Source organism: Anopheles marshallii, chromosome 2 (assembly GCF_943734725.1).
Source record: "Anopheles marshallii chromosome 2, idAnoMarsDA_429_01, whole genome shotgun sequence".
NCBI classification, from domain to species: domain Eukaryota; kingdom Metazoa; phylum Arthropoda; class Insecta; order Diptera; family Culicidae; genus Anopheles; species Anopheles marshallii.
In genome coordinates, this window is record NC_071326.1 from 35,446,642 (window position 1) to 35,474,508 (window position 27,867).

Here is a 27,867-nt window from a genome sequence, read left to right on the forward strand (position 1 = left end):
AGTGGACGCGATTAGAGATGATGCTGATGGTGATGATGGGCCGCCATCACTACCGAGCCCTTGTAGGAGGATGGCACCAGCGGTGGTTGCGGCAGCTTGCGGTTGGTGGTGGTGGTGGCGGTGGTGGTGCTGTTGCTGCTGAAGGAGGACTGCTGCAGATGGTGCGTTGGCTGATGGTGCAGATTGTTGCTGCTGCCGGTGCTGCTGCTGCTGTTGCTGCTGGTGCTGCTGCTGCTGTTGTTGTTGTGCGTGATGATTGGCTGCGCGTAATAGATTGATTTGATTATTATTGGTACGATAAGAGGGAAAGGGTTTCACTAGCGCATCGTCAACGCCTTTGCCACTAGTGTGAAGGATGCTGTTATTGGCATTAATGCTACTACTACTACTACTATTATTATTACTATTAAAGTTAGCATTTACATTGTTGTTCAGCCGTGCGAGATGATGCGCGGGATGGTGATGCTCGTAACCGCTGCCCGGTGGTGAAGGTGAACAGTTGCCCGGTCCAATGCCGCCCCCTCCATTCAGGTTGTTGAAGGTGGTCGTCACCAGGTTGTTGCTGTTGGCGTGATGATTGCTGCCAAGATTATTCGGGTGATGGTTGTGCAGATTGTTGACCGGGTGTTGCTGTTGCTGCTGATGATGGAAATCGTCCGCCACCAGCAGATGATGGCCGGTACCCGGTGGAGGAAGATGATGATGCACCAGGTGATGATGGTGATGGCCAGTGGTGGGTATGGTCGGGTGATGCAGATCCACACCCGCATTGTTGCTACCGCCATGATGATGATGCAATCGTCCCGCAACGGTACCGTGATGGGCGGATATCGATAGTCCAGCAGGATCGCGATCAATAGTTCCGCCTCGCAAACCTGCACTAGCTTCTGGACCACCATTACGCAGCTTAGCGAGAACCGCACCGTGACAAAGTTTGCGTGCGAAGAGCGCGACAACGACAATGACGACCAACACTGCAATGCCAATGTACAGCAGCAAGCTATCGTCCAGGTTGGACAGCAACGATAGTTGCGTCTCATCGTCGACCGCATCCACCAGCAGTGCGAAATTGGTTAGATGGTTGCACATACACACGGTGTGCGTACTGTTCGTGTGCTCCACATGACACCCGTCTTCTGACCACGCATGATCGATATAGTTCCAGAATACGCAAGTCGGATTCGATACGTTCTTGGTGCGCAGATGTCGAAGAATCATGCGAATCGGTTGCGAAAGTTGAATGTGCCGGCCTTTGCCGAGACTTGCGGAAATTACTTTACTGTTGAGCAATCGTAAACGGGGCGTCACCGTAATATCGGACTGTGCTGTCGAATCTGTACGGGTACCTGCACCTCCCGCCGCGGAAGATCCTATCGTGCCATCGTTTGCCCCCATTCGATCGAGGTTACCACCGCCCAGTCCGGCAACGTTTGCCGAAGCGATTCCCTCAGTATCGAGATGCCGATGCTGACTTGGTTCAGCACGCGCTGAGGACACTCCGCCACTGGAAGCCGGCTGTTGTTGCTGGATATTGCTAAACTGTGGTCGCAGTATCTGCTCTAACCGATCGAAGGCTACAAACACGATGCGTACCAAACCTCCCTCGCTGTTTTCGATCAGTGCCGCCTTTGGTAGCTCGATTTGATCGTTGCTGACCTGCCACCGTTCGGTAGAAGAATCGGGAAATAGCTCCGTACTCTTGGCGAAGTTACGCGTCTCGAGCACACGTATCGAGAGCAGTATGTTCTTCACCTTCTGCACGACGTGCTTTTCGCGCAAAATCGTATCGGCCAGCAGGAACGCATTGTCTTCCAATCCGGTCAGCAGCGAAGTTGCGACACGCATCTGATCCTCGACGCTCAGATCCAACCAGCTGGCGTGCTGCGATTGATCGAGCAGGTTGCTACCGGTTTTCACCACGCTGTTCAACAGCTCGAACACCAGCGCTTCCCGTTGACGCTGGTCCGGTATTGTCTCGATGTCGTAATGCATCTTCTGGGACATCGTCTGGATGATCTTGGTAGCGACGAGCATATCGCCACCGTACAACGTTTTACTGCTCGTCACTTGTGCCAGATCGTTCGCAATTGAAATGAGTGATGATTCCGGCTGCTGCACACGCACCTCCAGATTGTTCAGCCACAGACTTCGACACTGTGTGAGGTCCGGTCGGTACGCGTACCAGGTAGCGGCACCGGCCATCGATTGCTTATCGCTAAGGGCAACGCTGTTGCTACTAAAACTAATATCACCTTTGCCACTACCGCTATCGTCCGCGGACGGTGCGCCGGAACCGCCGGTACCACCCGACTGTTGTTGCTGTGCGGTCTGCTGTATCTGCAGCATCTGCTGATGTTCCTGCTGCAGATGGACGCGCTGCTCGGGGCTGAGCGAAGCAATCGCAACGCAGCGCCATTTGGCGATGCCGGTAGCACCACCCGGACAGGGCTGTACGTTCACTTCGCCCACGCGCGTCACATTCCAGAACAGATTGCGCGCGCTACTGGGGCCGCATGCATGGCTGATGTCGATCTGAACGTTACCACCCCCATTTACGCTCGTACCGACCGGATCCTTCCGTACGACGATGCCCGGTGGAGCCGCGGCGCCTGATAATACTGCAGTTTGGGTGGGATAAAGATCCGCACCGTCGTCGTCTTCTTCTTCTTTAGCACCACCCGCCGGTGCTGCGCTATCCTCCGTCCCACCGGATGGAGCCCTGGGACCGAGCGGTTCTACCGGGCCGCCACCTTTCTTTCGATCAGCAATCGTTTTAATGATCGCAAGGTCATCGTTGACACTCTTGTTCTCGAAACCCTTATTGCGGAAGGTGGTCGGTGATTGGCTGGTTTTTGTGCCAGCGTTTCCACCAACTCCTCCTCCACCACCAGCGGGTCGCAGCGTTGCTGGTGGAGTTGATAGGGCAGGAGTGACGGCCGCTACCACCGCTACCTCGCCTCCTCCCAGATCGGTGGTTAAATTTAGCCGGCTCAGTACCGGGCTGCGCACTGTCGATGTACTCCAAACGATCGGCTGTGACGTTTTCAACCACGGTGGACTTGGTCGGTTCGTTGTGGTGGAGGACTGTGCTGCCGATACGCACTGATAGTGCGCCTCGAGATACTTGTGCGTGCCAGGACACGGATCACCGAACATGCTTGTCGATGCAAGCACGGAGCAGTTCTGTTTCTGGGCGCACTTGGAATGCAGCACCCGCAAACTCTTCGGAGACATACAGTTGACGCTCCAGTCCACGTTACCGTGGTCATTGCAAATGGTGATTGAAAATCGACCGTAATTCGCCCGAATCAGATTGATCAAATCGCCCGGTTCACACTCGATCATAAGCGTTTTGCCCTCGCAAGCGTACGCCGTTTCGTACTTCGGAGTTCCCGCTAGAGCCGCTGGCAGCAGCGCTAGCAAGAAGATGGCACCGGTAATAAAGGCTTGCCGCCACCAAGGACTGCTGCTACTTGGCGTCACTTTTCGCCGACGCCGGCTACGGGCACACTGACTTTCCAGTAGTGTGCTCCGTCGCCAGCAGATGGTGGGCGAACGGGTCGCATTCAAATCCATACTAAAATCGTGCTTGTCATCGTTGTTACCGGTGCAGCTGTTACGATTACTGCACGATTGTGGTTCTTCCGCTACTCTCAAAGGATCGCAGATGTTTGACGTATCCAACTCCTGGAGCAATTCACCTGGAGCATTGCTAAGGATACTCCGATCCCGATCGCTTCCGGCAACGGACGACCTCTCATTACAGACTTCCGATTGCTTTCTTCTAGTTTCGTTTCGCTGTCGCTTGCGCTCTCTTCGCTGCAGGTGAAGCAATTCTCTCCTCCTATCCTGTTCGGTTCGATCAAAGAGATCCATCTTAAAATTCTGCTACACTCCAGTCGAGTAGTATTTGCTTATGGTTGTACTGCCTACAAGGTTTCTCCTCGCTTACGGCTGAGCTATACAATAATTTATATTCTCTGCACCACGTCGATTGTTTTTCGCTTAGGCTTCCAAATTTGCCTATCAATGAAGCTATTGACATAGGTCGCTGACAAATAAGTTTGTTGTCCCGCTAGAGGATATCGTGTACTCATTGCCACCGGTGCATCGCACGTCGCTGGATCGAGAATGCTTCAAATTGTGCTACATTCGAACGCCTCTTCCAGACTGCGCGCGCGTGTGCCCGCGTGGTGTCTTGGCGGCACTACTGCCTAATAGTGCGCGGTGTTGGTGATTGCACGGTCAACGTAATTGCGGTGCCTTTTGACTTGATCGCAGCCGCCAGCACCGCCGCACTGCTGCTGATCGGCACGGTCACGACACTGACGACGGGCCCCCTCCGATAATGATGCTGCTACCTCTGATGATGATGACTCTGGTGGCGAGCGTTCCTTGCCGGCTGTGTTGCGGTTGCAGTTGCAGTCGGCCTCCGGATGCTCCCGATGTACTCGGTGTTGCCGTTGCTGTTCGTCCAATTGCTGCTGCTCCAACGGTACTAACTGCATCATCTTCCACGGCCGCAGACAGACTTCTCGTAAGCTCGTGGTGTCTTTCCGACTGTTCATCGCGTGTGTGCGTGTATGTGAGGTTGCAGCGATCGTGTACCGGTGTGCATCCATCCGAAACGCGAAACAAGGGAGAAAGAATGAGAGAAAAAAAATTAAAAATATTTATTAAATCGTGACCAATCAATATCACACAATTTCCCCGGCCTTTCCGTGTGTTGCCTCGGCAGCACCACAGCAGTTGACCAAACGATCGCAACCCTTTCATTCCCTATGGCAGCAAGTCGTTTCTGGTGCGTCCCCGGGGGTTTTTCGGTCGGTTTCGGTCGGTTCGCTTTTGAGGTTTTTGTACTGGAAGAAAAAAAAACCACAGACCGCATGATCTTGGGCGGATGTGTTTCACTATCGCCGCCACCATAAACATATTTATATATGTGTTTCTTCTCCCAGGTATCACGTGGAAATGACGGTTTTTTTTCGGTGAGTTTTTGTATTACTGTTGCACTTCTCCCATTGCGGTTATTGCATCGAATCAGACACTCTCGATCGTGCGCTAAGTGGGACAGACCGAAAGTAAAGAAGTGCAAAAAAAACGGAACTTTGGGGCGCTTCGGTGTTGGTGGCAGGATGAAAATTCTCCTCACGATCTGCGATCGATTCAATCTACACGCTTCGATGCAGCTCCCCCATTGCAGGACGGAGAGACGAATGAGAAGAATGGGAGAAAATGCAACTTAAAAAAAGCAGCACACATTCCCAAAAGCTTAACCCAAAAGTGAGATATTTATACGTTTTGCCCCGCTTCTTCCTCCAGGATACCGCACCACCCCCCTCCCAGCGGTTGCCCATCTTCCCGAACCTCAATCGGCCAATGTCGCCCGGTGGTGTAACGTCGGTGCCGCAATGCAGACAAACCAGGCACTCGAATCATTTCAACACGATCGGCATTTCGCCTTTTTTCTTAAGAAGGGAAGATCTTGCCATCATTACGATGGAGTTCCCTCCTAGTGATCTCGGCTTCGACCGATCCCCGCGGCCCACGGCACTCCTCCTCCAATCACACACCAGGGCTAATTGATACGTAAATTGCACGACTAATCGCTTTGCAATTGTTTCCCCGCACAGAACGCAGCTATACCAGGCTGGTGGTGTTACATCGCTGTACATAACTTGGACCTCGAAGAAGTTGGGAGATTGGAGTTGCTGTATTGGAATTTTGCCATGTCTTTTTGCTTCATGTAGTGTCGATTCTTGTCTTGAGAGATTTTTTTTTTTTGAGTTGCTAAGAATTTTACAGCCCCGTTTTCATGTGTATTAACCCGCTTTTTGTCCTGTTTTTGCTTGTTTGTGCCTGGTACCGAGGCAGGGCACGACTTTTGGCAGGAAAGCCTTAGCTCACGACTCTGTAAACCCCACGAACTGGCGATTCGATCGATTTGTCACCGTAGCGAGGACGCATTTGGCTTACGGGGCTGCGGTTACTGGCTGCCACATTGGAATTACAGATTTCGTTCCCGCGACAAACGTCAACCGGCAAATGGTCAAGGTTCGCGGCAAATCGTGAGACACACCAAAGGAACGCGTTTCAGTGCGTGGAACAAAAAAAAAACACACACACTTCGGTTTTGTTTTCACTGCTATACACGCTTCTTAAGCGCTTTTAATATGGCTTCAACAAAAGCTTGTCAATTGTAGCGCAGATAATCCCTGCCCGGTTATATCGAGACGCTCCTTAAATGGGCCGGGGGCTTTAGTGGGGACCTTCGGCGGAAAATTCATGTCACCACGGTAAACGCCACCATATGGATATCCTCATCAAAAACTATTTACTTTTAATTCTGCTTAAGTCCACCCCTGCTCTGGCACACCACAGCGCACGCATCCCGCAACGCCCCCAACAGCATTCTGCAGCCGAAAGCTCCACAAATGCCTAGCCAACAGCTATTAAACGAATAAAAATAAATGCATTTAAGGGTTTTGCAGTCAATGCTTCTTTCTTGCGCTGTCTCGTCCCGCTGGGAGCGCTTGTACGACACACAAAAAACATGCACAGCAACGCCGCAAACCTGTTACAGTCGCGGGCCGGATCATCATACCAGCGGATTGGCGTTCGATTCCGGTGTGGCGTGGTTTCAGTAATAAGCGAGTACGGTGCCCGGAGGAGTGCCATTCGTGGCACATTCGCCTGGCCGCTCGGGCTCTCTGGTTAAAACGCGGGTCGTGTGTAAAGTCGCATAATTTATGTACTTAAGCGTTTATACCTCGCGGTCTCCGCAAACCCATCCGCGCGTCGGGCCGGATTACATGATACTTAAGGCGGCAACCAATATAACGACCCCAATCGCTAATGCGCAACAAAACCTGGTGACGAAGACGTTCGATCCGTTCAGCCCGAACCGAACCCAAATGGAAATGAAGGCAAGGGTCGGCCAATGGATCGGCTGATGTGGAGTACTATTTGCGGGGCAGCAGGGCGGTGGAACAAAAAGCGTGGAATAAAAATATGTGTGTTTAATATCGCTAAATCGACACCAGATCCAAAAACGGCAATCTACCCCCTCGGCGAGCTGGCGAAAAAGAGACGCAATCGCACGAGTAGCGCGCAGTTAAAAGTAAGAAATATGGCCGGCACGGTAATGGGGATAAGTAGAAGTAATATAAAATTTAACCATGGTACAAATGGGTACCATTGGAACAAGGGTTGGTCAGGGATTTGAGCACCTTGCCGAACCTTTCGTCCACCCAGTGCATTAAAACATTACGCTTCACCGAAGCCTGTGGCGCAATCAGGCATCCTGTCACATGATTCAGTGTGCGCGATTTCGATCCGCGCCAGCGTCTCAACGCGACAGATTTGTCTCCAGGGAGGATCAGGTTTTCCGGCCATGACTCGATTTTCTATTTGCGTTTCTTTTTTTCCGTACGATCTTTTGCTGATTAGTTAGGTGTACTGGAAAGTCTATCTTCGTTTTAAGTCAACGTTTAAACGATTGTGAATTGTGTGCCAAAAAAAGGTGCAAAAGTTTGACTCAAGCGACTGCATGGTCTTGGTCTATCAAACTCTTAAAACCCTGATAAAGTAACTTTACCATAAAATAGAAACCATCATAAATCTTCCGCAAAACTCAATACTAGACTCCCTCTTATTCTTAGCATTAATGTGCTGGGCGCATAAAGTGAGATAATTTGACTTATAGGCGCTCCGTTGGGCATGCGGGAAGGTGCGATAAAAGGCTGCGTCAACTACAACCAAACGCACCAGCTATTCCAGTATCCCCAACCAGTTGACGGCAGGAATTCGTAGACCATGTACACTGAAGTAAGGCAAAAAACCTGAACCCCTTCTCCATTCCACCGACCACCCGCTTCATCCTTTGCTAGAGCCGCGGGCCGGTGCAGCATCATCATCATCATCCTGCTGCTGCTGCTGCTGCTGAGGACCTGCAATCTTTCAGAGGTTGGCATTTTTGCTGATGAGACAGTCGGAACGTCAATAGAGCCGAGCTCATCCACCAATGGGACCCAGCGGGAAAGGGGAAACCACTGCGCCGGCTAGGCGGGCAACGGTTAAGCGCGAAAGCAATCATTATAAGCCCATCACAGTCCGCAAGCGCGCCAGCAAACACCACATTTGCAACACTTTGCGGTGCCCCGTTCGGGCTGCTCTTTTACAGGGAATACGGGAAAAGAAAAACGGAGAATTGATGGAGAGCAGATTGGTGAAGCAGAACAACGAAAAAAAAAAACTGGCCCATCATTAATAGTGGCGTAAACGACACCGCCCCATACCCCATACCGGACACCTTCTTGTCCAACACTATACAGTGTCCACAGGTTTTATGGGGCGCTTAAAGCTGGTTCGCATGTTCAGATCGCGGTTCATTTCTATCGCACCAAAGCTGCCTTTCGTTACACATCCGAGATCAACCAATTTCAAAATCTTACGATCGAAGTCGCAGTGTAATTAACTAATTCTGCAAGTAAATTTTCCTAAATTAAGAATGACTGTATTATTGATCGTGAGACTCCAGTGAGATTAAGATAATATTAGGCGTTTTGACGTACTCCTAATATTTCAAAATATGTTGCTGTTATGTAATTTTTATAGCAGTATCCAAGTAGAGCCCACATCTACTAAATAATTATAGCAAATCTGGAAGATCTCACGTACCTTACTTGAAATTTGGAGCGTCAGAACGGAACTTCTTCATTTGCTTGTAAGGCATTTAACATTTTAAGTAGCTTCTTGAAACATTGAATGCTAATTTTGTAGTGTCTAATTAGAGGACATTTAGATCTACTTGCATGAATTTTGTGCTATAAACTAACTGATGAGCATAGTTAGGATTCAAACACAAACATTTTTCCACACATCTTTAGTGATCCAGAGTGACCTTATCCAAACCCAAGCTGATGTTGGACATTGGCAATTATCTAAAACGTTAGACAGTGCTCGATCACAACATGCAAACTCCAAGCTTCTATCAAGCAACTTTACGCGAAAGAAAATGTATGTGAATCTTATGTAGCATTGCCTGAACTCACTCATATTTTATTTCTTAATCTTTCCCAAAACGAGATGCAACGGTGGCGGCAGCCATTCACCGTGTGATTGTGTTATAATTAATTCTATGCTTGGCTCAACCAGTTATGTAAATGATTTTTCGCATCGTTGTGAAAACAAAAATCCATTTAAACCCAACTAATGGGCTGTAACGGCCTATGCCACGACTCCACATCCGGGGCATCTCTGGCGGACCTGGGGCGCAAATATGCAACCCTACCGTACTACGCAATCACTCAAACGTTCCCGCACCGAAACACCGCCTAAAGAGTGAAGTGTGACGTGCACACAACACTTTCCATCCCGCGACTTGCACTGCTTCAGCTGGACGTTGACAGAAGCACCAACAGACACTGCCCAGCGGATGCCGCAACTAGGGGTATGGGTTGCGTTCCACGCTCTGCCTTTCCCGCCGGGGGAGGAAATCCGATCTGATGGCGATTAGAGCGCCACGAAGCGCGGTCGAACAAGAATCGGGAAGTCGATCGGGACGTGTACATGCAGGCGCGCTACTACCTTCAACAATTGCGGGCCCTTTCAATGCAACTCACGCAGCGGTCCGTCGTCAACGTGCAAGCAACCGCGATGCTGCCCCGTTACGCAACGGCAGCAGTAACGGCGCTACCCAAACCATGCACTACACACTGCTGCCCTGCAGCAGTTCGTGCATTGCACGCAGGGTGGTGGTGTGGTGCGTACATGGGGCGAGCTGAAGTGTGACGCCGGTGCTCACCCTTTCCTGTCACGACGCAGTAATGTTATGTTGCATGCCCGGCTGAAGTGGATGCTGCGTGGCGAGATAGAAGGATGGCTTCGCCGCCGTTCGTCATTCCGTGCCGTCAAAAACAAGGGAAAGGGACCGGGTCACACACGCCGAGGGGGCGGGCTCTTTTGGCTTTGGTAGCGAAAACTAACACGACGCCTAAATATGATTTAGCCTTCGCTTAGTACACGCGGGACCGATGGGTCATGAAAGCCATTAGACGCGTGAGATTCAGCGAGGTATTTGGACGTAAAGGTTAAAAGCGGACGGTACGGCCGGGCATAAGCTTAGAAGCTTTCGGAAGGGAAACCACGCAGGCCGGGAGGATTATGATGATCTCCGGGTGCTATAGTGCATTTGCTGAAACCTATCATTTCGTGCACTCTCATGCGGTTTGCACGCGATTTTGCGATGGGTGGAGGGTTGGGGGAGAGCAAGCAGCGAGCGGCCAATGTGGCAATAATGAAATTACTAAATACAAATTATCTGCGCACAACACACGACGCTGGAGGTCCATGGGAAAATTGGATGGTATGGTTTAAAAAAACACTTTTACACGTAAAATCCACACATGCAATTACAACAATGTAGCGGCGCCGCTGTAATGAAATGGATTCCCTTTTTCTTCGATTATCCCTTACGCACACACACACCGTGGCCCTATATACACACGTCCCAGAACGCACTCGACCTCATGGGAAACACTGAATTTTGCAAAGCTCATATCTCCGCCCTGCCAGGGAAAAAAAAGTCCTTTAAATTTTACGCGCATTCCACCACGGAGCCACAAATTATGGCTCCCGTGGGAAGTGGTATAGGAAATGGGCAAAGAAAATCTGGCAGTGCCCAGGCAAAGATTCGCCAATGCGTGTTCCGGAAGGTAGTAGTTTGCAGTATATGTTTAGCATATCGCGAGCGCGTGCTGGAGTCCTTTCGCTATGCCGGCAAGGCACGAGAATGTTATAAGAAATACCGTGTGTAAATACTGAATTCCCATCGGACGCACAGCACGCGGCAACAAAAGCCCGGAAGTGAGTGTAGATTTCAGTTTTTCGTACCGAACAAACCATCTGTAAGCAAGAAATCCTTGCTAATCTGTCGCGTTAAAGCGGAAAATGCTAGTGAATGGGTCTCGTGGGGGTCTTAAGTCTTGGTTGGGTTAAAAATGAAACAACTGTCATGGTTGTGGCAAGACAGATCCGCAAATAATTGCGAACACTGTGCGACAGTGTTACGTTAAGTAATTTCATGTCAGTCGTTTTGTAATTAGGGTGGAATATATTTGTTTTATTTGTTTTGATTTTTAAAATGCAACGAAATAAATGGATATATGTTTGTTTGTATGATATTTTATTAGATGAAACACTCCATCTTGAGCTCAATTTACTACTATTTTGTTCACGTGAACCTTGCCTATCACAGAACGATCAACAGTATAGCTGATATGCACTGACATCAGTAACATCGTCAACCTGATTCGAAGCTTCAAGTCACAGAGGGCCCCAAGCCTTCAGACTATTCTACCTATACAGGAAGGCCCACGGAACGTTAAATTATATATGGTGACAACAGAAAGATTGTTATACACAGTTGTTGCCGCAAAATTTTATTTAAAAGTGACCAATTTTTGACTGTGTGCGGCAATTTTAGTTTCTTAGTCATGTATCTTAAGGACGGCATTAAGGACAATTGAGTAGTAGCATTGGGATGGAAAGAATCGGGCGTTTAAATAAGTACACGGCCTTTCAAATCCTTTTTTTTTTATATGAGCAATACGATCAATCGTTGCTTGATGGTAGCGGCGCCGGTCTTCACACGAACGCACCGGACCAAAATCCCATCCGGACCAATTCCCAGTACGCAGGACTGACTATCCAGCTACGAGTAATTTAAGTTACAGAAAGTCAGAAATAGCAGGCTCTTGAAGTAGTTGTGCCGAAAAAAAGAAGAAATACGATCAATTAATTGATAATAAATTCAATCGTGTTTATTTTAATTTTTAGATACAAAATTTACAAAATCTGAACATTTTAGACTTCAAGCATTCCGGACAGATTCTCACATTCAATTTGGATAATTAAATACAGTTCAATCTTTTGGATCCAAAATCTCTTATTTTAATCAAAATAAAAAATAGATTTAATTATGTTTATACATTTTGATGGCTTACAGATAAAAATAGATAAAAAAAGATAAAAATTGTCATTGTCAAAAATTGATGCAATAATGAAAAAAAGATGAAATTGATGATATCGAGAATTTTTTTTTTTGCGTTAGACAATATTTTTTGCTTAAGTAAAATGAAGTAAAATGCTTGAAGTAAAATTCTTCAATGTTGAACGGTGGAAATAAAATGCGTATCTATTCCACGATTTTAACCATGTCACAAATTAAACTTCTTTGTAAACAGAATTATCCACAACGGAAAAAGCACAAACAATCTTTAGTGGTGAAAAACATTCAACATGTTCGCAACCATTCACAGTAGCTCCCGTGTCCCGCGCAACGTTATGTTAAACCCGTCGTAACCAAAATACTTGGAAACCTCACCAAAAGACACCGACTCTTTACGGCACAGAACAGCCAGTGGGAAAATGTTATCACCTTGTTTACGACCCCAAAAGGCAACTCTCGGACACGGGTACTGGCAGATGGATCATCGCATTACATACGTGCCCGTGTCTCGTTGACCATGATTCGATGACTGGACTGGGCAACAATGTTAGCCACAGAACCCACAAAACGGTGCTTGAACCGTAACAGCATCCAAGCCGAGGTGTACGAGCCTTGTGTAACACACACACAGTTTGATGGGTGTTTTATTTTGCCACACCATTGCCAACTACCAAGCGTACAACCCAAACTGTCCAACCCATCAACGGATGTCAACAGCGCAGCTAGACAACGGTGACGGGGCCATTCGATTTGCGAAGGATGACAATGCGTCACCACTCGGCTCGGCTACTAGAGGAACGCAGCAGTGAACCACCGACCGCTTTGCTGCTTTATCTCTCACATACCGACCGACCCGGCACGTCGACTCGACTCGAACGATAGATACGACTTTGCTTAAAAGCTTTCCGAGCGCGCACTCTCCGCACACCAGGGTGCGCACCGGATAAAAACTGCACGCCCGATTCGCCTTCTTAGCTTACCGCTGACATTCAACGTCATGAAAAGTGTCAACATTTTGCCCGGCTTGCTCAACCGTCGGTTGGGTCCGCTGCCTTCGTTCCTTCGCCGGGCCTGCAGTTTTGTGTGGTTTGTGCGCGCGCTACCCAACTCTCGAGGCGCTCTCGAGACAAATCGCTTCGAGATGGACAAGCGAAGATAAGCGCCAGCCACCAGGCGCAAGACACTTCTCTCGACCGGTTGGGTTCGGATACCCTTTTACACGCTTATAGCAATGTAATGGCAAAAAAAAGGCACCGAACATACCGAGCGTTCGAGCAATCCAAAACATTGTCGCAACCAACCTGGCACCAACGGTCGGAACGAGGCTTGAAGGGTTAAAGATGGAGCTAATATGCAATTTAGTCACCCTTGGGTGGGGATGAGGGACTTGCTATCGGTTGCATCCTGCAACTGCAGTGATACCCATTCCCGGACCGATGGGTAGGCATCACTCGTTGTATATCTCATTTCTAAACAAACGTCGCAGCAAAACAGGTTCATCCTCTATTTCGATGATGATGCGGTGCGGTGTGTGAGATCGCTGATAGCCGTTTGCCGTGCGGTGAACTGATGGCTTGTGTGTGCCTCTGCAGCGAGCAGCGCAAATAATTCAAATCTCAACCTTAAACAGGTTTGCACCCGTCATAAGAGCAGTGGGATATCAGTACCGGCCGGGTCCCACCGGGCGTCAAGTCGAGCATGCAAAGTAACCAAATATCTCTTCAATCGCCATTTACTGTTCCCCCATGATGCGCAAGTGTTAACTTGCCCGGTACGAAGCCATCCAACGTACGTACGCTGTGGCGAGCTTTGCGGCGTTTGTTCCATTCGTCGAAGCGCCATCGACCGCAGACCAGCTGAAAGGGAACCTGCTCGGCACCGTTGAATGACGACCGGGACGACGCACGTCGACGGAAAACAAAAGTTGCCACAAAATGCTCATTTTTGCTCGAAACTGCAGGTGGCTGCAGTTTTGGTGCGGCGTGGGATCTGTGGTTTGCAGGTATCGGATGGGTGCATGGGAACCGAACTGTTTAGTACAAGCCGTTCCATTGCTTGGCCGAGTGTTCTCGGAAACGAAGAAAGCATTTGCTCGGTGCGCCGAAGCTTACTCAGCACACTGCGTTTCATCCACGATGACCGCGGAAAGGTGGACGAGAATGTCAAGAAAATGAGTAATAGTACACCCCGCACACCCTCGCATAGGTTGTTGGCGGCAACAACTCTAGAACCTGCTCTCGCAGAACGTTACAAAATGTCCACAATCGGAAAGGACCCATCAGGTTTGAACTCGCTAGGACAAGTGTCGTCTGGTTGCGACAGGTATAAAGCTATGGAGATTAATTTGAAGAATGACATTCCATTCGTTGCGGTTGACGAACACTGTGGTTCTTGTGCACAGTTTCTCATTAGAAACGGTATCGTACCGAGCAAACAAAACCCAAATACCGGTAGCTAAATTAATGCATTATGAGGTCTTTTTTTTCCTCCCCCAAACACCACCAGGTACTGGGGGTGGTGGGCGATGAGAGTGGATGCGGAGAGTAAATTATTTCCAACATCAAATCTAAACCATTTGGAGCAGCAGACTGAAACACCATTGGGTCCATTCCTATTTTTGGGCTCCCATAATAATGTGTTTTTGAACCATGCAGAAATCGGACACTGAGTGTGCAATTTACTTACGAAACTATCCAACCGTATGCTGAAATGTCACTCAAACACTGCGAAACACGCCCGGAACACGAGAACGGAATTCGGGCAGTCAACGGGCCACGTCCAAAATGGTCGCAATTCTTCCGTACGTGTACGTACCTAGAGATAAAAAGAATTATCGTTCGGACCCTTCGGGGGATTGAAACAGAAAGCGAACTAATGTTCCACTTCCGGTGATGATGATGCCGCCTTCCGAGCAACACCAACACCGAGGCTTCCGAGCTGCAACGAGACGACCGCCTGTGCTGTCTGAATGGCAACAGAGCATTTGGTTGCACTGTATCTATCCCTGGCACGGGAATGCAAAACAGCAGCAGCAACGATTGCTTTGGAAATTCTTACTCAAAGACTACACACGCCACCAGGTGAGGCGAGAGCTTCCAAAAAAGTATCTCCGCAACTACGAATTCCCAAAAACCAACGAACCAATAAAACGGTTCATTCGCCCGGTTGATTGTCATTCCGGCGTGTACGGCATGTGAGCGGTAATGAAGACCCCCTCCCGGGGGGTTTGATTGCAAGACAAGCCGGTTCTTCCACAAGCGGACGGGGGATACAAGACACTGGGAAAGGTGCTCGTTAAGCAAAGCATATCATATATCCGCACATATCGAAGGCAAGATACATTTCCTGCAATTACCGTGCTATTGGATGGCCCCCGCGAGAGAGAGAGCGAGAGACAAATATAATCGAGGAAATAAACATGACATCAGCAAACGGGACTTAAGCACATACCCGGCAGGACATCAGGACACCGTAAGGGGTCATTCACTATTGTCGCCTTCAGTGTCGGCCGAAGTATGCTACATGGTCAGGGTCGAGTGTCCAGCCCGAATGGGTACGGTCTCGAATGTTTATCGCTCCGATGATATTCAACGGATAATACATATTCTTGCATCAGGCCCGTCTGGCGGTTGGTGAAACTATGGTTCCAACAACATGCTAACGTCATGTTGGATGTGCATACCATCCCGATTCCAAATCCATCCATCGTTGGCCGGACGACTTCCCGGGCCGGTACAACAGGCGGCCCGTAAAAAAAAGCATCCTGCTCGCCCTGGTATCAGCTTTATAACTTTGAGTAATAAAATATTTTCCCAACACTTTCACCGTCACCGGCCGGAAATGCACAACTGGATCTTCGGACCAAAAGCTTCTGGATTTTGCTGGGATGGCGGCAAAGGATCCAATAAAACCTCCAGACGAGTAGTTATTAATTCGACAAACTACACCGAGCCGAACGAGGTGCAACCAGCGCACGGTGGCTACTGTTTGGAAAAGTCCTTTCCCAACGGTCAACTTTTGTTTGGCAGCCTTAGGACATACCCACACACACACACTTCCCGTTCCGGTGGCTCGGTCCGCTGTGGTGAATGCCAGAGAACAGAAAAGGTTTTTTCTTTGTGGAATCAAAAAAAAAATGCCACCAGTCACCACGAACTTTACGTCGGATGGGTTGAGGACACACCGTAACAGGACATTCGCCGGTACCATCGTCCATCACTGTTCGTTTCGTCAGGCTAACCCCGCCGAATAGGGGCGAAACTCTTCATTGTCTAACGTCCCATAAAACAGGCGGAACGGTGGATAAAGCTCAGTTCAACTCGGTCGGAGAAATATACTCTCATCACCATCATCATAATCATTAAAAAGTCTCCTTCTCCGTGTCCCTGTTGTCTTCTAACTTCAGCCATAATAATGCAGGGATTGTAACATCATTTCGAAAAAAAAAAAACATTATAAAAAGCCCCATTTGGTACAGCACCTAACTGACTGCCACGAAGACACGGGGCCCGCATCCGAGACCGTGCGCGCTCCATTTGGAAGTACTAACAAACTGCAAACCCGGCGTGTACCACATGATTCAAGCGGTCGGTGCCAAGTTCAAACCACTGAAACTGAGCCGTACAGGGTGCGCCGCGGCAAACGGCGACATGGGAGGGGGGGGGGGGTGGGCGAAAGTGGTAAAAATCGTAGTAAATTAAAAATTTAAAAAAAGGAAGAAACACTAACGCAAATCCTCGTATGAAAGGGTGCTGTAACTTTCCAAACTGGCCGACAATTGAAATAAAAAAAAAATCCCTTCCATAAGCCATAGTTTTCCTATAACACAGTTAAGGGGCGAGCGCACAGAATCGGGTAGATCAAGTGGACGTGGGGAAGCGTGATCTGGGTTTGGTGTATGTGCGAGGATTTGTATGGTGCGGTGGTGAGTGCACTTTTCCTACCCTAGAATCCACCGCAGGCTAAAAAAGGATATTAAATGAAGGACCCGGTACTGGATCATGCTGGATACAATCTCGCAAACTGACCGAGGCACTGCACAAGTGTGTGTGTGTGTGTGTGTGTGTGTGTGTGTGTGTGTGTGTTTGCTAGCGAGGAAAAAGTGAGTGGGCTGCTGGTGTATCCTAAAAGTAAATCTTAATCCCGGGTGAGATTTAACACATACCGCATTACCATCCCAATCCCCCTGTCCGGGTCCCAACCCCGCTCCCTGGAGGGCCATGGTCGGAAATCCCTCTGCATTGGCCATATTATTTCATGTTCATTTTCGGTATTTGCAGTAAATATTAGCAGAAATAATAACCCTTTCAGGTTGAGGTTCGTTTGTGGGTTTTCGGTACAGCACCTTGACGTGAAGTGCTGTGGTAGTATTGCGTTGTTTTTGTCGTTTCATAGCTTAATCCGTTCCTTCGAACGGGCGGTAACCGCTCGTACCGAATGCGAAAGTTATTTTTATGAAATTTATACGAAGAGGTTCTTTTAACATTCTTGTTAGCATGTAACAAAAGAAAAGAGAGAAAGAAAGATTCGAAAAATTGCAATCGATTGGTGCAAAACAGAAAGAGGAAAAAACTTCAAGTGAAAAACCCGATGCAGAAATCCAATCCAACAAGCTAGGCATGTATGATCGAACCTTTCACGAGCACTAAAAGATCGTCAGGAAAAATGTTGGTTAAACAGAGAGGAAAGAAAAAAAATCACTTTTCCGGAAAAATCCACAAAAGCGCCGAGAGTTTTTAAGCTCAATGATGGATTTTCCAGACCGCTCCCGGTCCCTTTGTGCTGTGCGTGTGTATGTGTGTGTGTGTCTGTGTTGCACAGACCAATGTGATCCGGATTCTCGTTGTATCCGTTTTTCTTCCGATGACACCATTTCCAATTTGGATTTCAGTTTTATTTTTTCTCTTCGTCCTCCTCCATTCCTGTGTATTTCCGTACCGTGCTTTCCTTCATTTCCCACCCATTTACCATGCACCCGGTATACACACTTCGGCGGAAGCGTTATTTGCGTCCTTATGATCGTACCCGGCGCGCCGACGGTTGAAATTGAGCCCTAAAAACCCAATATTTCATCTCGCAAGGCACTACTACACCGCGCGGCGGACGAGTTCGTCCCTGCAGCTATTTGCAAAACCGGGGTTTTCCACCAATACGTCGTGAAGAAGTCGGCTTCCATCAGTTTTCCGTGGCATGGGTTTTCCCGTATATCCATCATGGCTCTTTAGCGGTCCCTTTTGCCGCACTCTGCCGGTTGAAATCCGGGTGAAAAGGGAGGCTTAACCCATGAGTACAAACACAAATACACGTTCCACTTCCTCGTACCACAACCCCCCCGGGGGTGGGAAAATGTTCGGTGGTAAAATATCAATAAAACCACCCCAGAGAGAACCTATTCCCTGTAAAAACGTTTTACCAAATTTTGTCGTCGTCCTTTGGGGAAAACGGAAAACACGCTAGGGATGCAACATTAGATACATGTGTGTGAATGTGTATGGGTTTTTTCTCAACCGAGACTTAAAAGGTGGTGGCAGTGGTGTAAAGGATTTGAAAAGTGAAGACGACAACATTTCCATCATTTTCATCAACGATTGGAGTGTGTCACTGAACCTATTTTCCCTCCCTTTCGCTCTCTCTCTCTCTGTCTGTGATAAACCTGTATTTGCTATCGAATTTACGTTCTCTCTCATAACTACCGTACAGTGTGGCCCACCGGCAAAGATTAGAAGCGAGTGTTACACCATCCTGCCTTGGACGGTTATGACGAGAAAAGGGTGTCAAACCCTCATAAACGCCGCAGAGACCTATTCGCACACACCAACGTGGCTAAATTACGTTTCTATACACGCACACCCCAGAGCGGCGTGGTGATGATGTTTGCAAAATGTTGCGGCATAAATTATGTAACAATAAGCGACAAAAAAAGTATGTGAAACCTGTGAACCTTCGTTTGGGAGAACTGAAAAAGAACCCAGAACAATCACGCACTCAGTAGTATAATTGGCTCTTTTGACTAACAACTCCCTGACTCTGGACTTCATATAAGAATGGTACAAAAAGAAAAATAAATGAAAAATTAAAAAGGAAAAATTTTTCCACACAAGATTTGAAAATTCTAACGAAAAGATTTCAAATCGCTATCATCGGTATCGGTATTTTAAGATGAATATGAAATAATTTTTTATCTGAATGAGTCTTTAAACTAATTTATTCTGGACCATTATATAGATCCAAAAAAAATCCAAATAATCAAGTTGTTTCCCATTTTTATGTTTGGCATGTGCAATTATACTGTTGTATGAATATGAAACAACTGAAATACTGCTAGTCTTCGAATGCATAGACTGAAGAACAGTTCAATTTTTAAATTTTAAGAAAAATTTTCGAATTATAAACTTAAATATTTGCTAAAATATAACGAAGATCTATTTATTTATTTTTTTGGATCTTCATAAAATATAACTCTATAATTTTAAGAGATTAATAACCTCTTTAGAGTCAACTCATGAATCGAATAGCTCCACGCGGAGATTCTATATGAATGATTATTCTCTAAAAAAAAGGTTTAAAACTCAATAATTTCTTCCGCAAAGGGTGTTACTTTCAAGGCGCAAAGCGTTTTAAAAGTAAACTCTACTACATTTTACAAACAACAAAAAAACATTTTTATATGCATCGCGAACATATCCTTCCATAATCTGTACAATACAAATAGTTCTAACCACACACTGCCATGTGAACCCTTTGCTGATTTCATAACAGCGCAACACCAACCCGGAATCGGTCGAAAAGCATGTGGAAGAGGCAAACAACCGCCTTTGCCGGTTTTATTATATCCCACTCGCTTTATCCGGCTACCAACACGCCAGGACATCCCAAAACACAGCTTTCCAGCCAGACGACATTCACGCCTCGTACGATGGACAGGGAAACACCGGCAATTTCGATGGGGCATTCGCCGTGTGGTGTGGGTGAAGAGTGTTCCGTTCTTATGTGGACAAAACCGAAAAGAATTTCCCTGTGTGTTCCCCGGGCAGGAAAAGGATCTAAAACGCAAGCATCTCAGGGTGGGCTGGAAGAGCTAGAGCGGTATCTAGAGGCTAAGGTTATGCAAAGGAAGTCACAAAAAAAAATTCAACCACACACAGAAACCGGAAGACCACTTTTGTGCTACGACGGCACACATCCACCCCAAACCGGGCGACCGGTTTCCCTTCCGTCACTCGTGCCGAGCGAGTGTGAGAGAAGAAGCAAATTTTTCCCAATGCAAGAGACGAGAAGCCGCCGGAGAAAAGGTCAACGAGTGGTTGCCGATTGTGCATAAATCCATAATTTATGAATGTTGTTGTAACTTGACGTAATCGGCATTGAAACCCCGTGGCCGGAAGGGTACCGATCGGTGCGGAATGGGGACGGATGGAATGGAAAATATCCCGTCGGTCCCGTTCGTTTTTCACTTACCGGTTTGCTCCCGTCCCTACATCGGGTGTATGGCGTGTGAGGAGGGGACATTTGTTATGGAGTGCGCTTTTCGTGATGAAAATGTGCTGAATGCAAAAGGAAAGTTCTACTATGCGCGTATGTGGGTGTGTGTGTGTGTAACAGCTCGTGTCGGTGTTAGGTTACGGGTTTTTGGGGGAGTTTGAAAGGTTGAGAAGCTGAAGGAATGACAAAAAAAAGCATTTTAACAAAAGGAACCGAAGTATTGAACATGCTTTGGTGCGTACTGATAGGTTTCTTGCTGCAGGGCGCAAAAGTCATTGTTAAAATGCAATTCCATTTTTCTGTTACCATTGCATGTTACCATTGTCAACCGGAGAACAGAATCCAGTGCTGCAATGTATTTATGATATTATTTTAAATCAACATCACATAACAATTTTTTTCACTAATAAAATCATACAATGGCTATACTAAACCTTAATTTTGCTGAAGAAATTATAAGTAGAATTACCAAAAATTTCCATTTGACTTTACCAGTCAATAAAGTATGTATAATAGGCACTTATCAATCCACCAGCTAGGAAGCAAGCATTACGGACATTTGTCATAAGGTACCAGTCGGTCGGCGTGTAGCTCAATCGTAACTTCCCACAAAACTCATTTCTCGGCTACTTTTTTCCCTTCGCTCAAATATCCAGGATATTCTCCGCCATCAATGTCCGTTCGAAACCCCAGGAACTTTGGGGTTCCCCACCCTTGGCTGTTCACATTTTTTTTTTCTGACCGGATATTCAGCTCATGTTTTCCAACATTCCGACCCAGGGCGCGTGTGTGCGCTATAGATCCTTTTATTTTTTGTAGTTGTTTTTGCATGCAGTACCACCGGGATTTCTTCATTTTTTACATTATTTCTTGAAGACACTCTCATGCATGAATTCCAGTTTGCGCTGTGTGGCTTACAATGAAATCAACCTCCCGTTCGGCAATAGCAGTGCGTCGTCTGGTGTAGGAAACGCATTTTTCTCCCGATCAGGTGCAGCACATTCGTGCTTATGCGTTGGTCCACACACGGTAAAGTGGTTTAAAGGTAAAAAAAAGACATACAGAAATAAAATTACACATAAAACAAAAGTTTTGCTGAATACGGGGGAACCGGCTATGGTACGGTTGGATTGCTTTGGCACGTCGGGAAATGGTTTAGGTGAATGGAGGACAGCCCGGTGAGGGGGAAAAACAGTAAGAGGTGATAAAACGGCACCATAAGCACTCCACAACATATCCGGGAACATTCAAACAAGTCCTGCCTGGACGTGAAGTCTGGTGTTTTTGTGCGTAGGGTAGCCTTAGTACGCGTTTTCTCCCTTAACACTAAGGGTGCAAAGTATTGATTTTTCTATTCTTGCACTACTTCACTGTACTACACTCACGTAACTGCAGCATAATTTTAGCTTCGTTTAGAGCTGCAGCACGCAACACCGCTTACCGAAGGAGTAGTGAGATAGAAGAATGCCGGGTGCGCCGAGATGGGGATGCAAATTTCTTTCCCACCCCTTTCGCAGCCCACTGTCTCTTCCATTGCTGGTTCTCAATTTCCTGATCGTCAGTTGATATTACAGCAAATATTTCACTTCACCAAACGATGATTTGCTTCGTATGGAAGGAAAGTTTGTGTAAGGGTAAGGTCTTACTTCTTCCTAGCTACTGCGCACAGGTGCTCGGGGTCTCGGCACCATAAAGCGAACGGCGAAGGTCCGCACCTACGCGTAGCAGGTCCTGTGTAATGGCAACAGAATGGCTACACAATTTATGATTCTATTTTCATATATTGTTTCTTCATGGCCTAGATCCGTTTTCGTGCTTCCATTACCGAATTTTTCCGTGTTCCTTTTTTTTGTGCCCGTCAAACGATAAATCATAGATAGTTTTTCCTTGTCCGATCGTTCGCGGAGCCCATGGTATAGGAACTTTCTTCTCGTAAGTTTTCTTGGAGCTAGCTTTCCATGCACACACACACACACACACACTCATGAATACGCACCAGCACACAACCGGTATAGATTGATATTCTATTCCGATCGACACGAACCTGCTAACCGATGGCCTGATAGGGGGGTTGCAGTTTTAACACTCACACGAACGCTGTCTGCTTGCTTGAAATAGTTTGCATACTTTTTTTTCGCTTTGTTTTGCAAGAAAGTAAATTCACCCGCACGTGATCAGAAGCCAAAAACGGAGCCAATTTCAAAGGGGGTAGATTTACGTTTATATGCCGGAAGGACGTTTCGTGGGAGCTGAAACCGACGCCAACGGGAAGAAGGCCAAAAACAAAATGCACAAGCAAATAAGCTAAACTAAATCATTCATGCGTGGAATAAAAAAAAAGGATAAAAGGAACAAACAGAGTCTTCTGCCACGCAATGGATGTAATGATTTACGGTGCAAAATGCGATCAGGAGCTTTTTATGTCCGAAATTATCTTTACATTTGTAATAAACGTAAAAAACAATGCACCCTTTCTAATGTGTTTTAAAATTTGCAATATTACTTATCTTTTAACACGACTTATATAACATTTTATTATTTAAAAAAATGTTATACTGTTGTCGAATTTCGTTGGAATAACAACAATCACTTGTAAACAGGTTTCTCAAAAACAAAAAAAACACTTCCAAACCAGTAATAAGCTAATGAAATTTAAATTCTTTATTCTGTTGTACACGGCTTATCAGCTAGAAACAATCCGATCAAAAGCAGCGTCCCATGCCGCGAGGAAAAAATGTACCTAGAAACGATTGCCTAAGCAGCGCACAGGAAAAAAGTGGCCATCAAAAGGACGCGAACTCACCCCACCATTAGCGGAGAGAAAGGTCGGCCGCTCCAAGTGACAAGTTTGTTATGCGAATGAAATTTATGGTAAAATTTATTGCCCACCTTCGAGTGGGGGGCGCAACCCCTAGGCCGGGGATAGGAAACACACAAACTCCACGCACTTATTTAAATATTCCTTGAAGTTCGGGCCCGACTTCTTTGCGTTGCGTTCGTATATAGTGCACAGAAAATATTACTAACTTTTCTTACGTGCGTGTATGTGGGTGAAAAAGCGAAAGGAAATAATGTTTCGTGCGTGATTTTACCATCTTGCTTGCTTGAAGCCAGGTGCCGTCATTGGCTTTCGTGTCCGCGAGTACAAGTTGTCCTTTTCTTTACAAATTTCGCTGTCTTGAAGACGAAACACACCAGAACAGCAGCACAGTGGCAAGAATAAAAAAAGGCAGATAAATACATTCATCCACCAAAAATATGTTTCCCCGCCTTATGCCCTGTTTGTCCGACACCCATCTCTCCATTTGTCGCGCCTTTCCACCCCACGCGCGCCGCGGTGAGACGTTTGTTAGGAAAATAATCTCGTCAGCAGTCGCCGGCAGCAAGTACAATATCATGTCGCGGCCGGTTGATGGATGTCTAACACAACACGAACACGAACGAAAGCAACATAAGCAATAGGTGTGGGGTGACATACGGGCGGGAGCATAGCTTACGGTGGTTCCTGTCCGTCTTCATCAGTTTCCTGTTATCACTCTGCCGAGTCAGCCCGGCGGTAAACATAAGCACAGCAATCAGCTACACACCGAGAGTGGAGGGAACACCAACCATAGAACGGAAATGCAATTTAAATTTCAACAGTGAAATTCCTGCATTTGTCCATAATCTAAGACGATCCATTCGGGATCGCTGCTTTCTCCACGGGTTGGTCGGTGCAACAGATAACACCCGAAAGAACGAACGCGCACAGAAATGAACATAGAAACATTCCCCAAAATGGCAACAGTTTGTGCCGCTGTCGGGTAGCTGGGGGTGGGGGACGGACCGAGACAACGGCACCCGTCAGCAGCAGGTTTAGATGGGATTCGGAAAATTGCTCACCTTAAGATAAGGAATCGGTGGTGATGGGGGGAGACCAAATGTTTTCATCCTCGGTTGCACTTGGGTTTTTATTTTCTCCTGCGCACAAAAGCACACGAGCGTTGATAATGGAAGCTTCCAAACAAAGCGCTTCCAACAACGTGTCCACATGCATTTTGGTTGGCAATGTTGCACCAGAAGACAACATTATTCAATTATGTTCTACTTGCTGCTGAATTCGTGAGCTGTAAGTTCTTGCTGTGTTTAGTTGTGCGAGCAATTTGGAAGTGTATTCGTTGTGATGTGGAAGACGTATCAATAGCTGTCTGGAGATGAAATCATCATTGCAAAAGTAGAACAAGAAATTCATACCAGTCAAGGGTCGTCATTCACGCTTCTCTTTTTACGAATTCCCTAAAAGGAACTAATGGACTGAATATTTGGAAGATATTCTAATGATCACCTTAAAAGAGTATAGAAGTCAACACTGCTCAATACCGAGAATATCACACAACGTGTCATGGTAAGTTGATGAACTTTCTTCTCATTTTCTTCCTGGCCTTGGATTGCCTTGGAGACGATCCGTTGGCAAGTGGTTGCTACGGAACATACACTAAGACCAAAAATGCATATACCTTACAAAAGATGGCTCCATCTAAAAGTCTCTAATTCTTATCAATGTGACATTCAGAGAGAAAGAGAAAGAGAAAAAAAACAATTTCTACAGAAAACAATTCTTAAACGATTGCGTTGGTTATTATATTTATGTTCAATTGGATTGACTAAGTTGAAACTAAGCATGCCCATTGCGCTTTAGACAACCGAAACAGTGGCTTGGTTGTGCAATTTTGTTCAAATATTTACTAAAAACTTAAATGATTGATGTTAATAGAACTGTAACATTCTTTATATATATACCCGGTGGCATATTTATATTGAAACATTTCAACTAATTTCGCATGCACGATGATCGATGTGGATTTTATGTGCTAGGAACTAGGATAGGGTATAGTTATTAACACCGGACCAGGCATTTTGACTGGAACGCTTCATTTTCATTACATTTAATTTTGCAGTAAAATCTTTCTGTCATAGCTGTTGCATGACTTTTACATATCTTTTCTATAGTATAAATTCATTGACGTATTAATAATTAATAATAATTCAGAACTTGGGAATTGTTCATAAAAGAACTATTAATGAAAAACGCTTAAAACGCTTGGTAGTTCTAGTGTTAAGTTATGATATGATAAGTTTGTCTCTGCCTACGTAGCACTACACAATGTGAAGGAAATACAAAAAAAAAACATTATCGTATAAAATTCACGATTAAAACGCATTCGAACTGCAGCATTGGGAAGTGCATACACGTCATGCGTTCATTTGCAAAGAAAGTTAGACCATAATCTATCGGGTCAATGATTACAGGGATACGAAACCTTAATCGAAATGGCATGAAAGTTTGTAGTCTAGCAATGATCAGAAACACAAGAACATTATTTTCAATTGACCATCTACAGAACTCGAGCAATCTGGACGCTTTAGCTTGATAAATACTGTGTTTAAAAAAAAACGGATTCTTGCTTATGAAATGTCATACGATGGGATGTAGTTAGTTAACACAGACATGTTTGTAGCGTAGAAATACTGTTCGGCCATAATTCATTTTCCATTTCTTTACCTGTAGCACTTCCGTGGGTAATTATCGACGCATTCAAGTGCGCATAGATGGCAGTGATTATACACGGTGCATGTTACACCAAGGTTGCGTCAATGCAACGATGTTTGACCGACACATCTCTCACAACATATATTTGTTTCGAATTGATGCCATTACCAGTTTTGAGTGATTGGTGCAAAAAAAAAACCCGAGTAATAATTTTGGAAACCCTCTATTCGTGACCACAATGGCAAATGTGTAACTAGCAACATCTTTTTTCGTTCGTAATGGCTAGCAAGTGTCGAAACTTCCAATTGAAAGAAACCGAACCGGACCCGTACCGGAGGGTCGCCTGAAATAGATTGGTTGCTGGTTTTAATTTGACGGAACATGCATCAACACTTACGCTAACTAACGGCGTCTAACGGGCAGGCAGCAGCTTCTGTGAAGTAAAGACGAAAAAAAAGAAGGCGATGAGAAGTTTGCACTAAACGAAATACCAGTGAAGAAGGAGAACGCACTACGCAAAAAAAAGCCACACACACACGCAGAAACGACAAACGCAAATGGCGAAATTGAAGACAGCAAAAGGAATTGGTTAACACGCGTTGTTTTGTGTTGTCACGCCGTTCGGGGCCGTTCGACGGGACCAGAGTCGTGCGAAACTGTCCACCGGCGAATGGGACGCGCGTGTCGCGTGAAGAAAGATGGAGGCGCATCTGGCCAATGTCCAGAAATAGCGCAACAACAGTTCGGCCACGAGATCGCGCGCGCGTTGGCCGACTTAAGATTTTTTTTGTTGTTGAAGCAGCAACGCAAGCAAGCAACAAAAAAAACGGCCATAGGGTTGGACAACGTCTAGGAAAGAGCGAGAGAGAGAGGGAGGGAAACCCAAAGGAAAAAGATTGAAAGTGACAAATTATGTAAAGTGACGTGCGACCACACCGCAGGGACAGTTTGCTCTGGTCGGTGACGGTGCCACACACTGACCGAGCCATGGTCGGCCAAAGATGGTGTTCCATTAGTTTTAAATATCTCTAACTATCGCGCCACACGGCGACTGGAATTAAATACATACACACACAATATGCGGTGGCAAAACATGGCCGTCCCAGGCTGCTGCACTACTTGTGTGGACACATCTCTTCACGATCCGGTAGCCGGTGTGGATTGAAGCTCGTCGGCCGTGGGGGGGAAGCGGTGGAAAAATCCGATCAAAACTTGTTCATGAGCCCATATTACAATCCGAATCGGTGCTGCCTACCGGACCGACCGGTGACTGTTGTGGAATTAATACACCTTAAACGTAGCCAGACGCCCATCTGATACAGATCAGCTTTCAGGTGCTTTTTACAGATCGCTTTTCTTGTTGTTGTTGCTGCTGCTCTTGAGGCAATGCTTTCTTAGGTCGGGCTGTTCCAACTTCCACATACCCACGGTGCGCCACACACGCCGTGGCCCTCCAAGACCGTGCAGGACAGGCGAAGGTGTCGTAGATGATGACGGGTTTCGACTATTAGAGAGTGTGAAGGGAAGGCCGTACGTTTGGGCTGATGCCGGGCTGAGCACCGGAATTTGGACGGTGGGCGTTCATCGGCCCATTCAGCAAACGATCAAAACATTCCACCTTTGTAGCTGCGATCCCCCGATCCCCCTCGTCCCCTGCCACCCTCCATTTCCAGCGAGTAACGCCGCGTACGAAACAAAAAGGTCAGTCGACTTACAAAAGACCTTCCCTCGCCGGTTTTGCGCCTTCCCAACAAAGAGTATCCCACCGTACGCTCTCGAGCTCGCCACATTTGGCGGGGAGATTTCTTCTTGTGCAGCGCGTAGACCAAACTTGTAGCAACACATT

The 27,867-nt window shown here is 46.6% G+C and overlaps 1 protein-coding gene across 1 annotated transcript; it reads right to left on the minus strand.

The window, feature by feature from the left end:
* Positions 1-11: 11 nt before the first annotated feature.
* Positions 12-3,876, minus strand: LOC128710442 (latrophilin Cirl). The gene is made up of 2 exons (XM_053805495.1): positions 424-3,876; positions 12-260 (listed from the first exon to the last, which is right to left on the minus strand). Exons 1-2 carry the CDS (start codon positions 3,874-3,876, stop codon positions 12-14), a joined length of 3,702 nt encoding a protein of 1,233 aa, XP_053661470.1.
* Between the last annotated feature and the right edge of the window lie 23,991 nt (positions 3,877-27,867).